This window comes from Parus major, chromosome 9 (genome assembly GCF_001522545.3).
Source record: "Parus major isolate Abel chromosome 9, Parus_major1.1, whole genome shotgun sequence".
Taxonomy (NCBI): Eukaryota; Metazoa; Chordata; class Aves; order Passeriformes; family Paridae; genus Parus; species Parus major.
The window spans coordinates 9,494,076-9,509,990 of NC_031778.1; the positions used below are offsets into that span (position 1 = coordinate 9,494,076).

At 37.9% G+C, this 15,915-nt stretch overlaps 1 protein-coding gene across 1 annotated transcript in view; it reads left to right on the forward strand.

Annotated features, from left to right (window-relative positions):
• Positions 1-13,291, forward strand: part of COL4A3 (collagen type IV alpha 3 chain) — a 57,943-nt gene extending 44,652 nt beyond the window's left edge. Inside the window, exons 38-52 of the mRNA XM_015637532.2 lie at positions 150-276; positions 553-633; positions 1,256-1,354; positions 2,291-2,341; positions 3,307-3,492; positions 4,156-4,286; positions 4,707-4,779; positions 6,072-6,143; positions 6,265-6,384; positions 7,167-7,265; positions 7,872-8,084; positions 8,731-8,908; positions 9,914-10,028; positions 11,351-11,523; positions 11,772-13,291. Coding sequence (XP_015493018.1) covers positions 150-276; positions 553-633; positions 1,256-1,354; positions 2,291-2,341; positions 3,307-3,492; positions 4,156-4,286; positions 4,707-4,779; positions 6,072-6,143; positions 6,265-6,384; positions 7,167-7,265; positions 7,872-8,084; positions 8,731-8,908; positions 9,914-10,028; positions 11,351-11,523; positions 11,772-11,856 — 1,803 coding nt within the window. The 3' untranslated portion in view covers positions 11,857-13,291. The remainder of the gene's footprint in view (positions 1-149; positions 277-552; positions 634-1,255; positions 1,355-2,290; positions 2,342-3,306; positions 3,493-4,155; positions 4,287-4,706; positions 4,780-6,071; positions 6,144-6,264; positions 6,385-7,166; positions 7,266-7,871; positions 8,085-8,730; positions 8,909-9,913; positions 10,029-11,350; positions 11,524-11,771) is intronic.
• Positions 13,292-15,915: the final 2,624 nt, after the last annotated feature.

Consider the following 15,915-nt stretch of genomic DNA (forward strand, 5'->3'; position numbering starts at 1 on the left):
AGAAGACCTCATATTTAATCTGCTTTGGTTTTTGTCTGGATTTGTCAAAATCCTAATGAAACATGATTACAGGTACTTAACCTTTAAAATTGCACATGATTTTTCTATTCTTCACTGTGATTCTTTACCTGCCTGCAACTGTTTCTCAGGGAGATCCAGGTCCCCCAGGAGCTTTTGGCAGCAAAGGAGAAAAGGGCTCCAAGGGTCAGCCGGGACCTACAGGAGTACCAGGACCACATGGGATTAGAGGGGAAACTGGAGGTGCAGGAATCCCAGGTATGGGGTACTTTTGGAGGGATGGTGAGCTGGCAACATGCTTGTAGAAGAAGATAATTCCACCAAATGCACAGGGTGCCTGGGGGTGGCTCATTGATTTATAATGACTGCTGTAAACCTCAACAGCTCCTTTGTGGTCAGGGCAGCCAGGCCTGCTTGTGTCACCTGGAGAACTTTTGCATGTGGCAGAAGCAGAAACAATAGCAAAGCTCTTAAACCGAGTCTGGATATAGGGGTGATGCCTTTTCCCCTCTGCCACACTCTTTCATCTTACAGGAAGACATGGACTCCCTGGAGATACTGGTGTTAAAGGATGCCAGGGCTGCCCAGGACAGCAGGGAGTCCCAGGCCCTCCTGGTATGGTATTTAGCATCTTTCCTAAATCACTGCCCTGGGTTTGGGATTTCAGTTCAGTTTGAGGCTTTGTTTTACTTCCTTTTAACAGATACTTTTCAAAGTTACCAGTTCAGCTGATGCAAAAAGTTTTAATTTTGTTTCATTACCAGAAAGCTTTTTGCTGTTTTTTATTTAAGTACATCTCCAAGGGTCTCAAAATATGATATCCACAGAATTATAAAAAAGGTTTAAGTTCTTAAGGTCCTACCTCCAAAAAGAGAATAATAAACTAAGGTATAGGTAGATGAAGAGAAGAAAATTAACTGGAGTAGAAAGAGACAGAGTTGTAGTTGTGTTTAAAGCAACAGAACTAAAACAGAATTAAAAATATACCTCAGGGGCAGTGTGTATAAGCAGCAACAGAGAGGCATGCATTGCAGGCTTTATTATGTCTCTGAAAATAGTGGGGGGTGTTAAATCTACTGAAGTCCAGTGAGCTCAATAGAAGCTATATGCTGTTCTATACCAACACAGCTATCTTTGAAGTAGCTGAGCTAATTAAATTTTAATAAAGGGGTGTAAAGTCTTCTCACTGTAAAATTACAGAAGTAAAACTTATATTGTGGTCCACTGTAATTCATAGGTGCTGTTGGAGTCCCTGGAAAACATGGACTTGTTGGTGAAAGGGGTACTCAAGGTCAGGATGGTATGCCTGGTCCCCCAGGAGTAAAGGGAGAGCCAGGTAACACCAGTGAAATATTTTTGTTCTACTTTACAATTGTTTTTTTCTGTAATTATAGTGACAAGGATTATTTGGAAAGGATTACTAAGGAGCTTCTGTGGAGCCAAAGCAAAGTTTTTAAGTGGAAGAAGATGTGTTTTTCTATGTAATTTTTGTACATGCTGTCAACAACCCAAAAGCATTATAAATGCTCTATTCTACATGTGATTTGTAATGTCACCTAAAAACGTTCATGTCTGCAAGAGTAAACGTACTGCTGTTAACAGTTGCTCTAGTTTTAATTTTAAAGCGATTAAAAGAACCAAAATCCCTTCCAAGGAGTCTTCTGTCTTATGTGGATATAAAATAAAAGGAACCAGTGTTCCCCTGAATTCATAGTGGAAGTTTCCATGACCTAGAACTTGGGTTGTGAAAGCTTTCATTTAAATGTCACTCCTCATGTTATCAGTGTTCAGATTGAGTTAGGCCTACACTGAATTCTAACAGAATTTTACACTGAAAATACTTCTTTGTATGTTGGTATCAAGAAGATACTGAGAAGACAATCATAGTATTTAAAAAGCTTTTTCAAATTAACTTTGAAGTAATCACTGTTAACATATTTTCTTGTGTAAGTATTTACATTTATTTTTCTTAATAACTCAATTAAATGCAGATTTTTTTCTGATTTTTCTCTGAAAAAAGAAGCTTGTTTTTGTGGAATGTACCACAAATATGATTGACCAATGAGAGTTTCTCCTTTAAATAAAAACTTAAAAAGTTAATTTGTGTTTTTTGTATAGAAGAAATAGAAATAATACATTTTACTTTATGTAGAACTGAACTCTATCTCTTGATTCAGTGATTTCTGAAAATATGTAGGAAATATTAGAAAACTGTCATGTTTTCTAAAAATTACTTTGGTCTGTGAGTGTAATGTGACCTAATATTTTACAGGACCACCAGGGAGAGGGATCCCTGGTCTTCAAGGTATTCCTGGACGAAGAGGTGAGTGGTCTTTTCAAAAAGCAACAGCTTAAATTTTAAATACCAGAACCATCAAGTCCCCTTCTGTTTTCGTATGCTTGAAATGGCCCTAAGAGTGTCAGAGGAAACGAAGAGTGATTCTGTACTTTTGATCTATGGTTTGGTCCTATATATTAAATGTCAAGAGTTTTTGCTTATGAAGTTTAGATTATTTTAAAAGGGAAATAAAGAAGCTGAACTTCTGTGGTCTTGGGAAGGTGACATACACATCCTAGAGTTTTTGAAATTTTGTTGCAATACATAATTTGATTAACAGAGTATGCTCTTACGAAAACAAGATCTTTTTGAATAATAAGCATACTTTAAGAATAATAATAAATAAGATTAGCTGCAGTGGTTGCATTTTAATTTTGTTCATCTTCCCTTTTATATTGATAAACAGAAGTGACTCTTCCATTTTTTAGGTTTTACACTGTATTTCTAGTGCTGGTATTGATTTGCTTTACTTTAAAAAAGTAAAATTAAAGCTCTCTAAGATCAACTTCAGAACAACATTCTTTTGGAATAGTCTCTCATTTTGTTGCTTTCATATTGATGCGTCCACCTGGGATTTAGTTTAAAAGGTTTTGTTAGTTCAGATGAACAAAGAAGCATTTCTTCTACTTATTCATCAATAAATATTCCCTTCTCTGGTCTGTCTATTCTCTCAAGTTTATTCCTTGGGATGAGCAATCTCTGAAGCAGTCAGATTTTTTTTTAATTTGTAGAGGGTTTCGTAATCTAAAAAAGTAGTATGTACTTTGCTATGAGTCCTGTATTCTCACAACTATTTTGCTTTAGGGCAGCAAAGTGGCTTTGGGAACTTCTCTGTACTAAAAACAAGAGCTGAATTCCACCTCTGCCATATAGGAAATGCATATTTGGAGTTGTCGCATCACCTCCCTGTCTTGACAGCCTTCCCCACATGTAATACTTACTCTTTGCAGGAATCAAAGGGGACATGGGACTGCCTGGTTTTCCTGGGCCTCCAGGTGTGAAAGGTCATCAAGGAGATCGAGGACCCATTGGACCTCCTGGCTTAGTGGGGTTACCTGGATTTCAGGGTGCCACAGGCATGGCAATTACTGGCCAGAAAGGAAACAGAGGTATTCCTGGTGCACGTGGAAGACCAGGTGTGTTGTTGGAACTCCTTATTTGTCTGAGAGGATATTCCAATAATTGAAAGAAATCAGCCTGTTCAGAATTCAAGGTTGAAAGAGGTATTTCCCCGAGAGAGTTTCATAATTAAACAGGTCCCTTTAGCAATTAATGCAGTATTACCATTGCAAACAACATGATCTGTGCAGTGGTATTTAAATTAAAATAACTAAGCTTTTGATTCCACCTGATTGCATTATCTTGCTTTCCTCCCATGTGGTCTGTAGAGTAGCTGAGATCCAACTTTAATAAAGTGAGATAGCATGAGTGGCACTTAGGGACATGTTTTAGTGAGGACATGGCAGTGTTAGATTTACAGTTGGATTCGATGATCTTAAAGGTCTTTTCCAAGGTAAAGGATTCTGTGATTCCAAACTTAACTACAGCTGGAGAATATAAAAAACCTGTTGTGTTAAAGAGTACTGTTAAGTTCTGATCTGGAATTAAAGGTTAAATTATCAGGCTAAGGAAAAAATTGTTGATTTTTTAAAAAAAAAGTGTTTATATATCCTTGGAAATCATAGAGGTGATAAACATGAGTATCATTATGGAGCCATTGAATGTTGTACTGTGTTGTGTGTAATCTATGTGAAAAGCTACTGGCAGTAGTCTTCACTTATTCTGATGTTTTTGTATAGGTGCTCCTGGTTTTCCAGGCCTTCCTGGTCTTTCCACTTTCAGCGTGAAAGGAAGCAAAGGTGTCCAAGGGGCAGATGGAATACCAGGGCCAAGGGGCCCAGCTGGCGACACTGGCCCTCCTGGTCCCAAAGTTAGTGGAAGGAATATTGCTTCTCTTCTCATTGATAGTCTGCTCTTACCATGAAAAAACACTCCAAAATCTCAAAACAACCAACCAACCCAAACAAGCATCCCCTCACACATTTTCACAAAAACACTTTGTAATAGAGGAAATAAAAAAATGGATAGAATCAGGTTTTATAGACTTAACTGGATCAATAAGAATTGGATTTTTTCATTCCTGGTATGTCATTTCCTTGGCTGTTCTGTATTACAGCATAATATGAACAATAATATGACTATTTCTAACATGCTTAAAAGTGGAGAAGATAGTTCTAGTTGCAGCATAGTCTGTGAGCATAGTGCTTTGAATATTCTGAGCGAAAATAAAATGTATTTCATTGTGTGAAGATACTGCTCCTGATTATTACTGATTTTCTCTGTTTTGCAGGGAATAGAAGGTCAATCAGGCTATCCTGGTGCTAGAGGGCACCCTGGATTTCTTGGATTCCCAGGTGTAAAAGGTATTCATATATTTATTATGTACACTCCTGTGTACCAAATACAGTCATTTACATGTTGAGTTATGACAGTATTTGTGTATGAGAGGATCTAGAGACATGAGGTTTTGCCATGAAAATTAGGGTGTAAATCAGGTCTAAATGAAAGTATTCACTAAGAGAGTTTTCACTGAGGTACATGCTCTGGGTGTGTCCAAACTGGCATTCAGGTGAGGAAGGCCTGACACATAAACCACCTCCATTTCAGGCAAATTCAAAACAAGTTTGTCCTTGGTGAGTGATGAGCTGTAATGATTTTGGCATTGAGTCTGCCAATTGGAAATATCCCACCACTGCTAGAAAATGTGACTTTTCAACAACCTCTTAGCTACAGAACTCAAGAGCATTTAATTATAATTACAGCACTGGGTCCTCTGTTCACTGTAAACATAGTCCCAGTTATAATCTAATTTACAGTTTATCAGAAGATGAACTGTTAAATGTATTGGATTCATTAATTTCATATTCCTGAGGGTAAGTTGAATCAGTAGCTGGCTAAAAATCCTTTTAATTTAGACAATTTTCTAGTGATTTAAATATGATGTAGGCCTGCGTTCCTCCAGTATTCTCATTTTTCAATTGCACGATTTAGAGTCACACAGAATTGTCATTACCTGTTTAACCCACCTGTTAGTAATCCATACTAACTATTGTGCATTTTAAGTTTGTTCTAATTGGCAAACTGGCAACACACAGACAGTAATCTTTCTTAAACAACAGGCTCTCATTTCACATGTCAAATTTCCCAATGTGGTATTACTTTTTAGTTATTTTTTTTGTTTCAAGCAGAACTGTGGACCATAGTCTGAATGTAACCTCATATTGTGCACAGTGAAAAGAACCACCAAATTTCTCATCAAAAACTCTACAACTCTCTTAAAGCCTTCAGCATAACTGACAGTAGGGTTAAAGGGAGCTGAACTCTACATGAAGGCTGCAAATCCAGTGACACAAACATGTAAGATAGAAAGGACTACATAGTCTTAAATTGAGAATTCAAATTAGGTTTAGGGACCAACCTTCATATAGATAGGTATGACAGTATCATCTGATAAACTGAGTGCACTTGACCTATAAATGATACATTTGCAGCAGAGGTGAAGAAACCCACTTTCCCATTTCAAATGAGTCTATAGGCTGCGTTACCCTTTGGGAACTTTGCATGGGTTGTGCAGGACTTTTCAACAAGCCTCTGAAACTCTGACAGTTGCTTTCACATTTTAAACCAGACATGTATCTTCAATCTTCTCTTTTAGGAGAAAAGGGTAATCAAGGACCCCCAGGACCACATGGTGCAGAAGGGCCAAGGGGACCAAAGGGCCAGCATGGTAACCAACCTTTCTCCTTACAATACCAGCTTACTTAGGTTGATTTCTTTGGTTTGTTTCATAGTTTGTTTGCTTTCTCTTAATGTACAGAAATAGATTTTCGTTGTATTTTTGCTTCTAGGGCCACCTGGAGTCTCTGGAAAAATATTCTCCATCCCAGGAAGCAAGGGTCCTCCAGGACTGCCAGGAATCCCAGGAACACCAGGTGATCAAGGAATTCAAGGGTTACCTGGAGTACAAGGTGATTTATGTTTTTACCTTTATGCATGTCTGTGTGTGCTGCTTAGTAGAACATTTTGGTTTGGTGGAAAAACTTCTGCATAGATAATTAACATGTCTTTAAGAAAAAACTCACCATATTTAAAAATAGCTCTTTGTACCTTGTTAACACCCTAATATTTCTTAACTCTCCCATTCCATCTCCTCTCCACCCTTGCAGTGAGTGCATCCATCAACATAAGCCTAAGGAATATAGTGGATGAAAACATCCCCATTTTCATACAACCAGAACCATTCTCAGGATGTTTGTCATTGTTGGGGAGGAAGGAATTTTACCACCTGTAATAGAAATATTCTAGATGTGCTCCAGTGTGATTGTGTTTGTCCTAGCCTGGGGGTGGGAAGGAGGCTTCTTCTCCACTGGCACCAGAAGTGAAGCCTGCCGCAGCTGTGAGGAGTGGGGAAGGAAGGAGAAGGTAGGGTGATGTGAATATGCAGTGGGTGTCTGGCTACCCTTCCCAGTATCACAGCTTTGCACCCAGGCAGGGAGTGCTTCAAGGGGGGCAGGCCTGCTGAAGGCATTCTTCTGCAGTACATTCAATATTTCCTTGTAATCTTCCTGATCAGAAAGATGATGAAGTAGTACTATAGATAGTTTGAAAATTTATTAAGTTCATACTTTTATTCTAACACAGCTAGATTTCTATGGGGATTTTAACTTTATTCTTTACCAGTTATTAAATGCTAGAATAATTACTGCTATATGCCTCTTTTTTGTTGCCTTTTTTGTTGATTGCAATTTAGGACCTAAAGGAGTAAAAGGTCTACCAGGACGTTTTGGTCATCCAGGTCATCCAGGATTGCCTGGTCCAAAAGGGGACAGGGGATTTCCAGGACAAAGAGGTACAGGAAAGCAGAATCTCTGTTTCACTGGTACTACTGAATTTACAGATAAACTGTACTGCTGATTTCTGTAAATCCTTCCTCTTACATTGAGATTCTGTAACAAAGAACATTCACAGTAGCTTTAGGGACACATGTAAGCACATTCTTAGCTTTTAACAGATGCATGTTCACAATTGAAATAATAATTTACAGAAATATGCCTTGACTGTGTTTTTCTGCTATTAATCATTTCTGTTTAGTCACTTGACACTTGCATTTGTCACTAGTGCAAATCCCTAGGTAACAGGGTGCATTTTTATTACATCAAAATGGAACCAAACATTTTCATTTAGGCATCACAAAATGTTTTTACTTCAAGCTTTTTTGGTAAAAATAGCCATGGTTTTTTAAGATACTTCACTGTTCCATGAAGCTATGCAGTGTAAAGCTGCCTGAACTAGGTCTGAAGAAGTTCGTATATCTGCAACAAATACTACCAGTTTTTAAGTTGTTATTGGTGATTTTTTTGTTAGTTTTCAAGCAGTTTCCCTAATTTAAAATAAATTAAAAATTAAAAAAAAAATTATAATACTAAATACTATAATATTTATTTCCCCTCCACAGGACCACCTGGATTGATTGGCTTTCCAGGTCTGCAGGGGTTACCTGGATCACCAGGTACTATCATTGCTGGTCCAACAAGAAAAGGATTTATCTTTACCCGGCATAGTCAGACAACAAAGATTCCTTTGTGTCCACACGGGACATCCCAAATCTATGTTGGCTATTCGCTGCTTTTTGTACAAGGAAATGAACGAGCACATGGACAAGATCTTGGTACTGTATTGGTAACATTTCAGATTGTTTTCTTAGAATCCAGTAATACTAGGTTGTCATGAAACCAAATTTACAGTAAGTGTCTGAGATAAACATTGGTTTCAACCATTTGTCTCCAGAGCGGCCTGGAATCAATTCAGGAATCATGGTTTAAAAGACAGCTTTCTTTCCTGCACTCCTGTATTCCTTTGTTGAGCTTTTTGAGGGGAAATTCAGTTACTTATGGGTAGATGTCTAGTATAACCTTCACAAGATTTGCACAGGGTTGACAGTAGCATCACAGGATGTGAAGGAGAATCTTGTCGGTTTTGGAGCCTAAGTGGGATGCTTAGGGTGTAAACAATGTCACCAGAAACTTTAGTTTAGGCAGCTGAATCCCTGGCACTGTGTCAAGGACTAATACCATTCAAGAAGATTGTATTATTTTAACAGATTTAGTTTCTAGTCCATGTTTATTATATAGATATTTATGTATAAACCAGAAGCATTTTGCTTTCAGATAATTTTACTGTACAGACACTTCTGATAGTCACCAACTGTTTTAATTTTCCCTATAGTAGATTGGATGCCATCATGTGTCTCTTCTGGTCACTGCACTAAATTTAATCTCCTATCTGTTGCAAACCTCTCCTCTTTTGTCTCCCAGGAACAGCTGGTAGCTGCTTGCAGAGGTTCAGCACCATGCCATTCTTGTTCTGTAGCCCAAATGATGTTTGTAGCTTTGCTTCTCGCAATGACTACTCCTACTGGCTGTCCACTGCAGTGGTGATGCCACCAGACATGGCACCCATTTCTGGCAGGGCACTAGAGCCCCAGATAAGCAGGTAAGAGGATAAGAATTTTAGGTCTTCTACCCTGGAGCCACAGAGGCATCATAAATTGTTTTAAGTGGCAAATCTTAGGCAAGACCTGGCTGTCTCAGCCAGTACAAACACTGACTTCAACAGCCTGGTTTTTGATTACTCAGTTAAGCATGTCAAATATTCAGTGATAATCTCAAGAAAAGTTAGAATAAAGCTAGGGTCCCACCACAGGGCCTACTACTGCAGAGTCAACATAACAAAATGTCCTACTGATTGCAGGGATTGTTTTCTTAAGACCCTATCATTATGGATATTAGAGACAGACAAAAATTAAATAAAGACAGCTTTGTTATTAAGAATCATAGCACAAATCAAATTCTGCTTTCAATTCTGGATGATATATTTACTGTAATTGGTGAAGAACATTGTAAACTGAGCTGAAGGTTCTCGGCTATGAAACACCCTTCTGCAAGTGTGACCCTTTCTAGTTGCTTAGAATAGCTGAGAAGGATGAAGAGTAATTTAAGAGAAAAGTTCTAATAGCAGGACCTAGAGCAGCAAAATCCAAGGTGGGAAGGCAGGCTTTGCACTCTTCTGTCCTGCCCTACCCAGTTACTGCAATCCAGTAGCTCACCTTCAGTTTCCTCACTTAGGAAATAAAGATTACTTTTTCTAATCTTAGCAAATAAAGGTACAGAAGTACAAAAGAACTAAACCAGAACAATATAAAGTAGTGAGCACATGAAAAAGGCAAAATTAAGGAACTCAAATGTTCTGGAATTACTTTCCATCTTAGAACAATTTTAATGTGGTGTTACCTTGCAATTGCTTTGCAGTCTCTACTAGTACGGTATATGGGTTACTTTCAATTCACTTAGCCCTCATTCAACACAGAAACCTGTGTGAGTAGTAGCATTTACAGCAAGGTATGCTATGCCATGAGGTGGCTACTATCCTAGAAGGCAGAAGTTCTGCTTCCATGTTTTCTCTCATGTCTGCACTGAATGTATGTGCTTTCATTCACAGGTGTGTTGTCTGTGAAGGAGCTGCAATGGTAATAGCGGTTCACAGCCAAACAACTGTAGTTCCTGCATGTCCAGATGGCTGGATGTCTCTCTGGAAGGGTTTTTCTTTTGTTATGGTAAGGATATAGCAACTTAAATTATTCCTTTTATGTCCTCCCATTTTCATTGGTGTTTTCAGCTGTTAATAACTCATATGTTTCTTAATAACTGTTAATTTTTATTTTTCTTTTGCCTCTGCCAAGAAGTAGAAATTAATTCTATTCATTCTTATTCAATTCCAGAAGTATAGAAACAGCTATTCTGATCTGTTCACAAAAAATAGGTGGCAGGAGGAAAAGCAGAAAAGATGAGAGTAGTACTAAAGGACTTTAGTCTGACAAAAATAACTGCATGCATCCACTTTTACATGTTATGCTAAGATTTAAGAAACAGGTTTGTGGAATGGAATGCTTAAACTGGTCCTGAACACAAAAATGTAGAATAAGTGACCAACCTCCATGTCAGGAAGTTCTCTTAAAAATCAGGTTTGGGGCTGAACTGTACAGAAAGCTAAATCAAAATAAATGCAGAACACTATCTACAAAAGGTTGCCTCAGCAATTTTGATGCCATAATTAGATATGAGTGAAGAAAGTTCATAATGTAACTGCAAATTGAGAACTGCTTACAGGACTAACAGTGTATTTATAATAGGGCATGTAGCATTTCATCTTTATTACCCATGTTTGAGGGATGTTATAGGGATGTCAGGAAATGAATGTAGAAGAATTTTAAACCCCTCTTTTTTGCATAATGTGAAGTCCTTTTAGGTCTAGAGGGAAATTTTCGTTTCTTCTGCAATTTGGACCCAAGTAGTAAGAACAATAAACTTGGGGAAAAAAATGAGAGAATTTTTTAGCATTTGGTTAAAACAATTTGTTTCCAATATTAGCAAAGCTACCAAATACTAAAAGCTAGAAAATACCAAAGATGGTATTTTCTAGACAATTTTAATCTGTTTTAAGTTATTTTAGAGCTACTTCTAAAAGCATTTACCAACATCAGAGAACGAAAATGCCTATTCTGCTTTTTGTGTTTGGAGAAGTGATCAATGCAACAAAAAATATGAAAACACACCCTCACCAATTTGGTTTATTTATAATGTAGTTACTATTGTACTCAACTGGACAGAAGCCAGCTTTGTACTGTTTAGTTTCATGCATTTCATCATCCTGAAAAAGCCCTTTGCAGGGACTTAAGAAATGCCATAACTACTTGACTTTTCAGAAGGCTTCTGTGCTTCATTTTAAGTTTTATCAAATGAATCTGTGTTCATTTTATTTTGTCCAAGATCTACCACAGAACATATGGTACGTTTTAAAGAGAGCACTGGGGTGTTTTGCTGCAGTTTACTAAAAGCTGACGGACAAGTTCTCATCAAAATGTTTTGGTGGTTACAGTACACAAGTGCTGGCTCAGAAGCTTCTGGCCAAGCATTGGCATCTCCTGGATCTTGTCTGGAAGAATTTCGGGCCGTCCCATTCATAGAGTGCCATGGCAGGGGGACGTGCAACTACTATACAAATTCCTACAGTTTCTGGTTGGCATCATTAAATCCAAGAAGAATGTTCAGGTAAACTGTACTTCCCTGCATCCCAGTGCCCAAGGAGACAATAAATGTCTGCAAAACCTGTGGGGGCTTCCTTTGTAATTCCCTTCAGGTTAGGCACCCCTCTTGGTTAGGCGTGGGGTCATTCTGTAGCACACAGATGTTTGAGCCAAGAATTTCAATGTTGTTGTCAGTAATTCCATAACCAAATTCTCATTGTCTCTCCCTGTTTCTTAAAGAAAAAATTTGAATGTTTGGGTTTTTTCTTCTAGGAGACCTGTGCCACAGACTTTGAAAGCAGGACAACTAGAAAATATCATCAGTCGTTGTCAGGTCTGCATGAAGAGACCAATCTAAACAGTGGCCACTCTTCACAGAACATGAAACTCTGATTTATTACAAATTGCCTAACTCTGAAGAGCTATAATTTATTAAAGTCCAGCTGCATGTGGAAAGAAAATTATAAACTGCCAGTGCAGCACTGTGGTGAGGTAGGGCAACAGTTTGACTTTTGTCTTTGGCAAATGACAAAGCACTTTGTTGGAGGAAGCTTACAATGGCATCTGCAGGGGCATCTGCTGAACCTTGTCATTTCTGAGCTGCATCTTCACCATAAAACTAAGGCATCACCAGATCTTTAATGAAAGATGTTAATGCTGCCTTGTGTCATGTGCTTTTCAAATGGCAAGACAAACTAAATGCTCCTGTATCAGCTTACATATGTTCAGTGTTCCAAGTGGATATCATTTCAGATGACAGTCTGGCACTTATGAGATAGGGTTCAATAGGAAATATTTTCAGTGCACTTTTAACTATATAACCATTCATTAAGAGTTGTTTGGTTTGGTTTTCTTGTCTAATAAACAAATATCTCCCCATGTACCTCACCCTTCCTCTGGTTGGCAGCCAGGAATACAAAGCTTTTTGTATCACTGTGATGATAATGGTGCTTGAATGGCCAGAGAGGGAGCAACAGCAGGCTCTGGGCAGGCAGGACAGTGGTGACAGGCACTGGCTGTGTACTCCAGAGTGACTGTGGCTAAGGGCTGACTAAGTGAAAGTGTTGGAAAGCTTTTTTTAGATTCCATGGCTTTTGACACTGATCATGTGGTCTTTGAGTTCTTCAAAGTTGGCAGTATTGGGTCTCTGTTAGGATCGCATGCTTTCATCTCTCCTGAAGAAAAAATATTTACCATATAATTTGGGATTTTGTTAGAATTAACAATTACTGTATGGCTCAAGGGCTCACATGGCATTATCAGGTTATCACACACCCATCAGGATGTGATTCTTAACAAAATCAATATTTCCATTTTACAGTATTTAATATTTAAATATTTATCACAAATGGTATTCTGTATTTAAATATTTAGCATGCATATCTGCAAATGAAACCATTTATTCCATCCAGATAAATGTATGCATCCAGAATTTTTAAAAAGACTGATATTTAAATTGTTCCATCTAAGCACTGACTTATATACAAGAGAATCCAGCTGTAAATGAACATAAATACTTGAAGAGCACTTTCATTTGCTCATATAAATTATAAAAAATTGTAGCTCTGAGTTTTTTTAATATTTATAACATTGCACTTGCAAGGCTATTTAAAATTGTAATGTTGACATTTAAAATGTTAATATTTTTTAATACTTGCACAATTTATCAGAATTTCAGTATTTAGCATTACAGAAGAAGCCTAATTCTCTGAATAGTTCTGTAAATGCACCATTTTAAATGTAGGGTCTAGCAATTCAGTGAAATAATCAGGATTTCTCATTTAGATGTTTTTTTTTAAGCCAGTGAAATTTTATATTGTTTCTGTTAAAATACTTGCATTGTGTTTGTGAGACTGTTTGAATTTTCAGTGTTAACCTAACTAAGGAAAGGTTTTGTTGGTGTTCCATGCTAGTTTCTTACAATGGAGCTAATGTGAAGGTACCATTTACATTAATTGAATGGATATTTTAAAATTACTGTTTGCTTGAACAGTCACAGTAATTCTGTTTGCAAGGCATAATTGTGAATTTACAGGGTTTTATGAAGAATCTCTTTGCAGATGCACTACTGATAAGAAGGTATTAATGTCAAGTTAATATTTAGTCTTTAATTTGAGTCAAGTCTGGAGTTGAGGTTATCTTCCTTAAAACAATCACGTACTAGACTTTTCCATAAACTCTGAAGTTTGCTTTAAACACTCAAAGATAAAGACCACGCCTGTTGCTTGGTAGGTTGGGGTGCTAGTGGTTTCTTTTCTTCATTAAGGCTCATTGCAGTCATCCAAAGGCATTGTAATAACATAGAATTGATGACTGTGGAGACTCTCATGGAAAACTTGCTAGTAAAATGCAAATGTGAGTACCTGAGGCTGAAGTCTGCTGGAAGTGTGTCCAGTAGAGAATAATGTGTAAGGAGAAGGGATTGTGGCTTTAGAGTCCAAAGGTAAGTTACAGAGAATTTTGTCTCATAGTATAGCATCTAACTGGAAGTTATGCCTTGTTCCCAGTTTTGGATTCCACTGCTCACTTTTTGTGTGGCCTTCAACAAGTTACTAAAGAAGGATGTTGATAAATAGCTCTAGATTTTGAGTGCTCAAACTGAGTCTTTCAAAAGCATGAAATACAACTGCAGGGACACATGTTCATCAAGCCTGGCATAATACAAGCTAGAGACTGGAAATCAAAGAAAAACTTGGAAAAAGTTGATGTTAACTTCTCACTGCAGCTGCAGATCATTTTACTTCCCTATTGCTATTGGTTGTTGTGAGGATTAGTTAACTGATGTCTGTAAATGCTTTAGGAGCCTTAACTGGAAAGTGCTGGTGAGGTGCAAACTGTTAATATATTGTACTGAAAGAATGGACACGTGAGAAATCGGGAATAATGAGCAAACAATGGGGGCTTGATTCTGCTAAATACAGACAAATAAAAATATTTTGACTAAATAAAAGATCCATTTCCATTTTGGCTTTTTTTTTTCCCCCTTTCCAGTGCTAATGCTCTTGTCCACTGCCTGTGCATACAAAATAAAAAGAGCTATCTGTTTGAAACACAGGGGGTAGAGTGCCCTCAGAAAGACACTCACTCTCTCTGACCTAGACCACACTCCAAGTTTAGCACTTGAATGTAAATACCCAAGCTGGGTCTCTGCATGCCAGCTTTGTTCCTAGATATATTCCTGCATAGGATGCTGTGATGAACGGGGGTTTTCCTTCTTATCAGCTGCTTCAGGGCTGTTCTGGACTCAGTATGAGAATTTATAATGCTGATACTTTATATTACAGATACAGATAACATGCTGATGGTTAGGTTGTTGCTCAGCAGTGTTTACTCTTCAAGTCACAGACAGTCCCATGGTGTGCCAGTGAGGAGCTGCACAAAAAGCTGGGAGGAAGCATGGTTGGGACAGGTGCCCTGAACTGGCCAAAGGGCAATTTCACACCATAGATCGTCATGCCCAGTATATGGCCTGGGGAAAATTCTTGGAAAGAGGAGGCTGATGGTGCATTGGGGACCAGTTTGGCATTGGTCAGCAGGGGCTGAGCAATTGTATTGTCATCACTTGTCTCACTTGAGTTTTATCTCCTTCTCTCCGTTTTATTACAATTAGTAGTAGTAGTAGTAGTACTTGCATTATTATTACTACTTTGTTTCAATTATAAAACCATTCTTAGCTGAACATGAGTTCTATTTTATTTTCTTGGCTCTCCTCCCACCCCATGGTGAGGTGGGATGTGGTGAGTGAGTGAGTGGCTATGTGGTGCTACAGTCTAACTTCGTGCAGCAGAAAGAAAAAGGCACAACCTAAAATGATTATCAAGAGTTCAGCACAAAAATAAGGAAGACAAACCACCAGAACTGTATTGTATGCAACATGCTTGAGGATGGCCTTTTAAATCACTGATCTGAAAATCAAGGATCTCTGCAGAAAAATCTGCAAACTCAAAGAAAGTTACTTGTGCAAGGACGTGTAGACAATGCAAAAAATGGAAAGAATATCCTGAGAAGGGAAGGGATACAGCCAGATGCAAATCTTTCTGAGATGGGACAGAAAACAGGGGCCATGGGCAGTCATGACCCTCTAATGGTAATTCATAATGTGATGCTACGCTAGAAATCCCCACCAGAGCTTTTCTGGAGGATTTCCTGAGACTCAGAACAACTCAAGTGACTTGCCTGTGACCACTGAACTTATTAACAACAGTCATATATTCATTGGAATAAAAACAATTACATAACTGATCTCAAAATTATATATGGAGAATCACAGAAGAGCAACCATATTTCTAGTGTGCTTTAAGAACCAGTTTTTAGACTATAATTTCTTTGGGGGTTTCTTGTTTGTTTTTATTTTAAAGATGAAATCCTCTTGATTAGAAAATGTTAAATTAGTAAAACTGGGGACTCCACACACAGA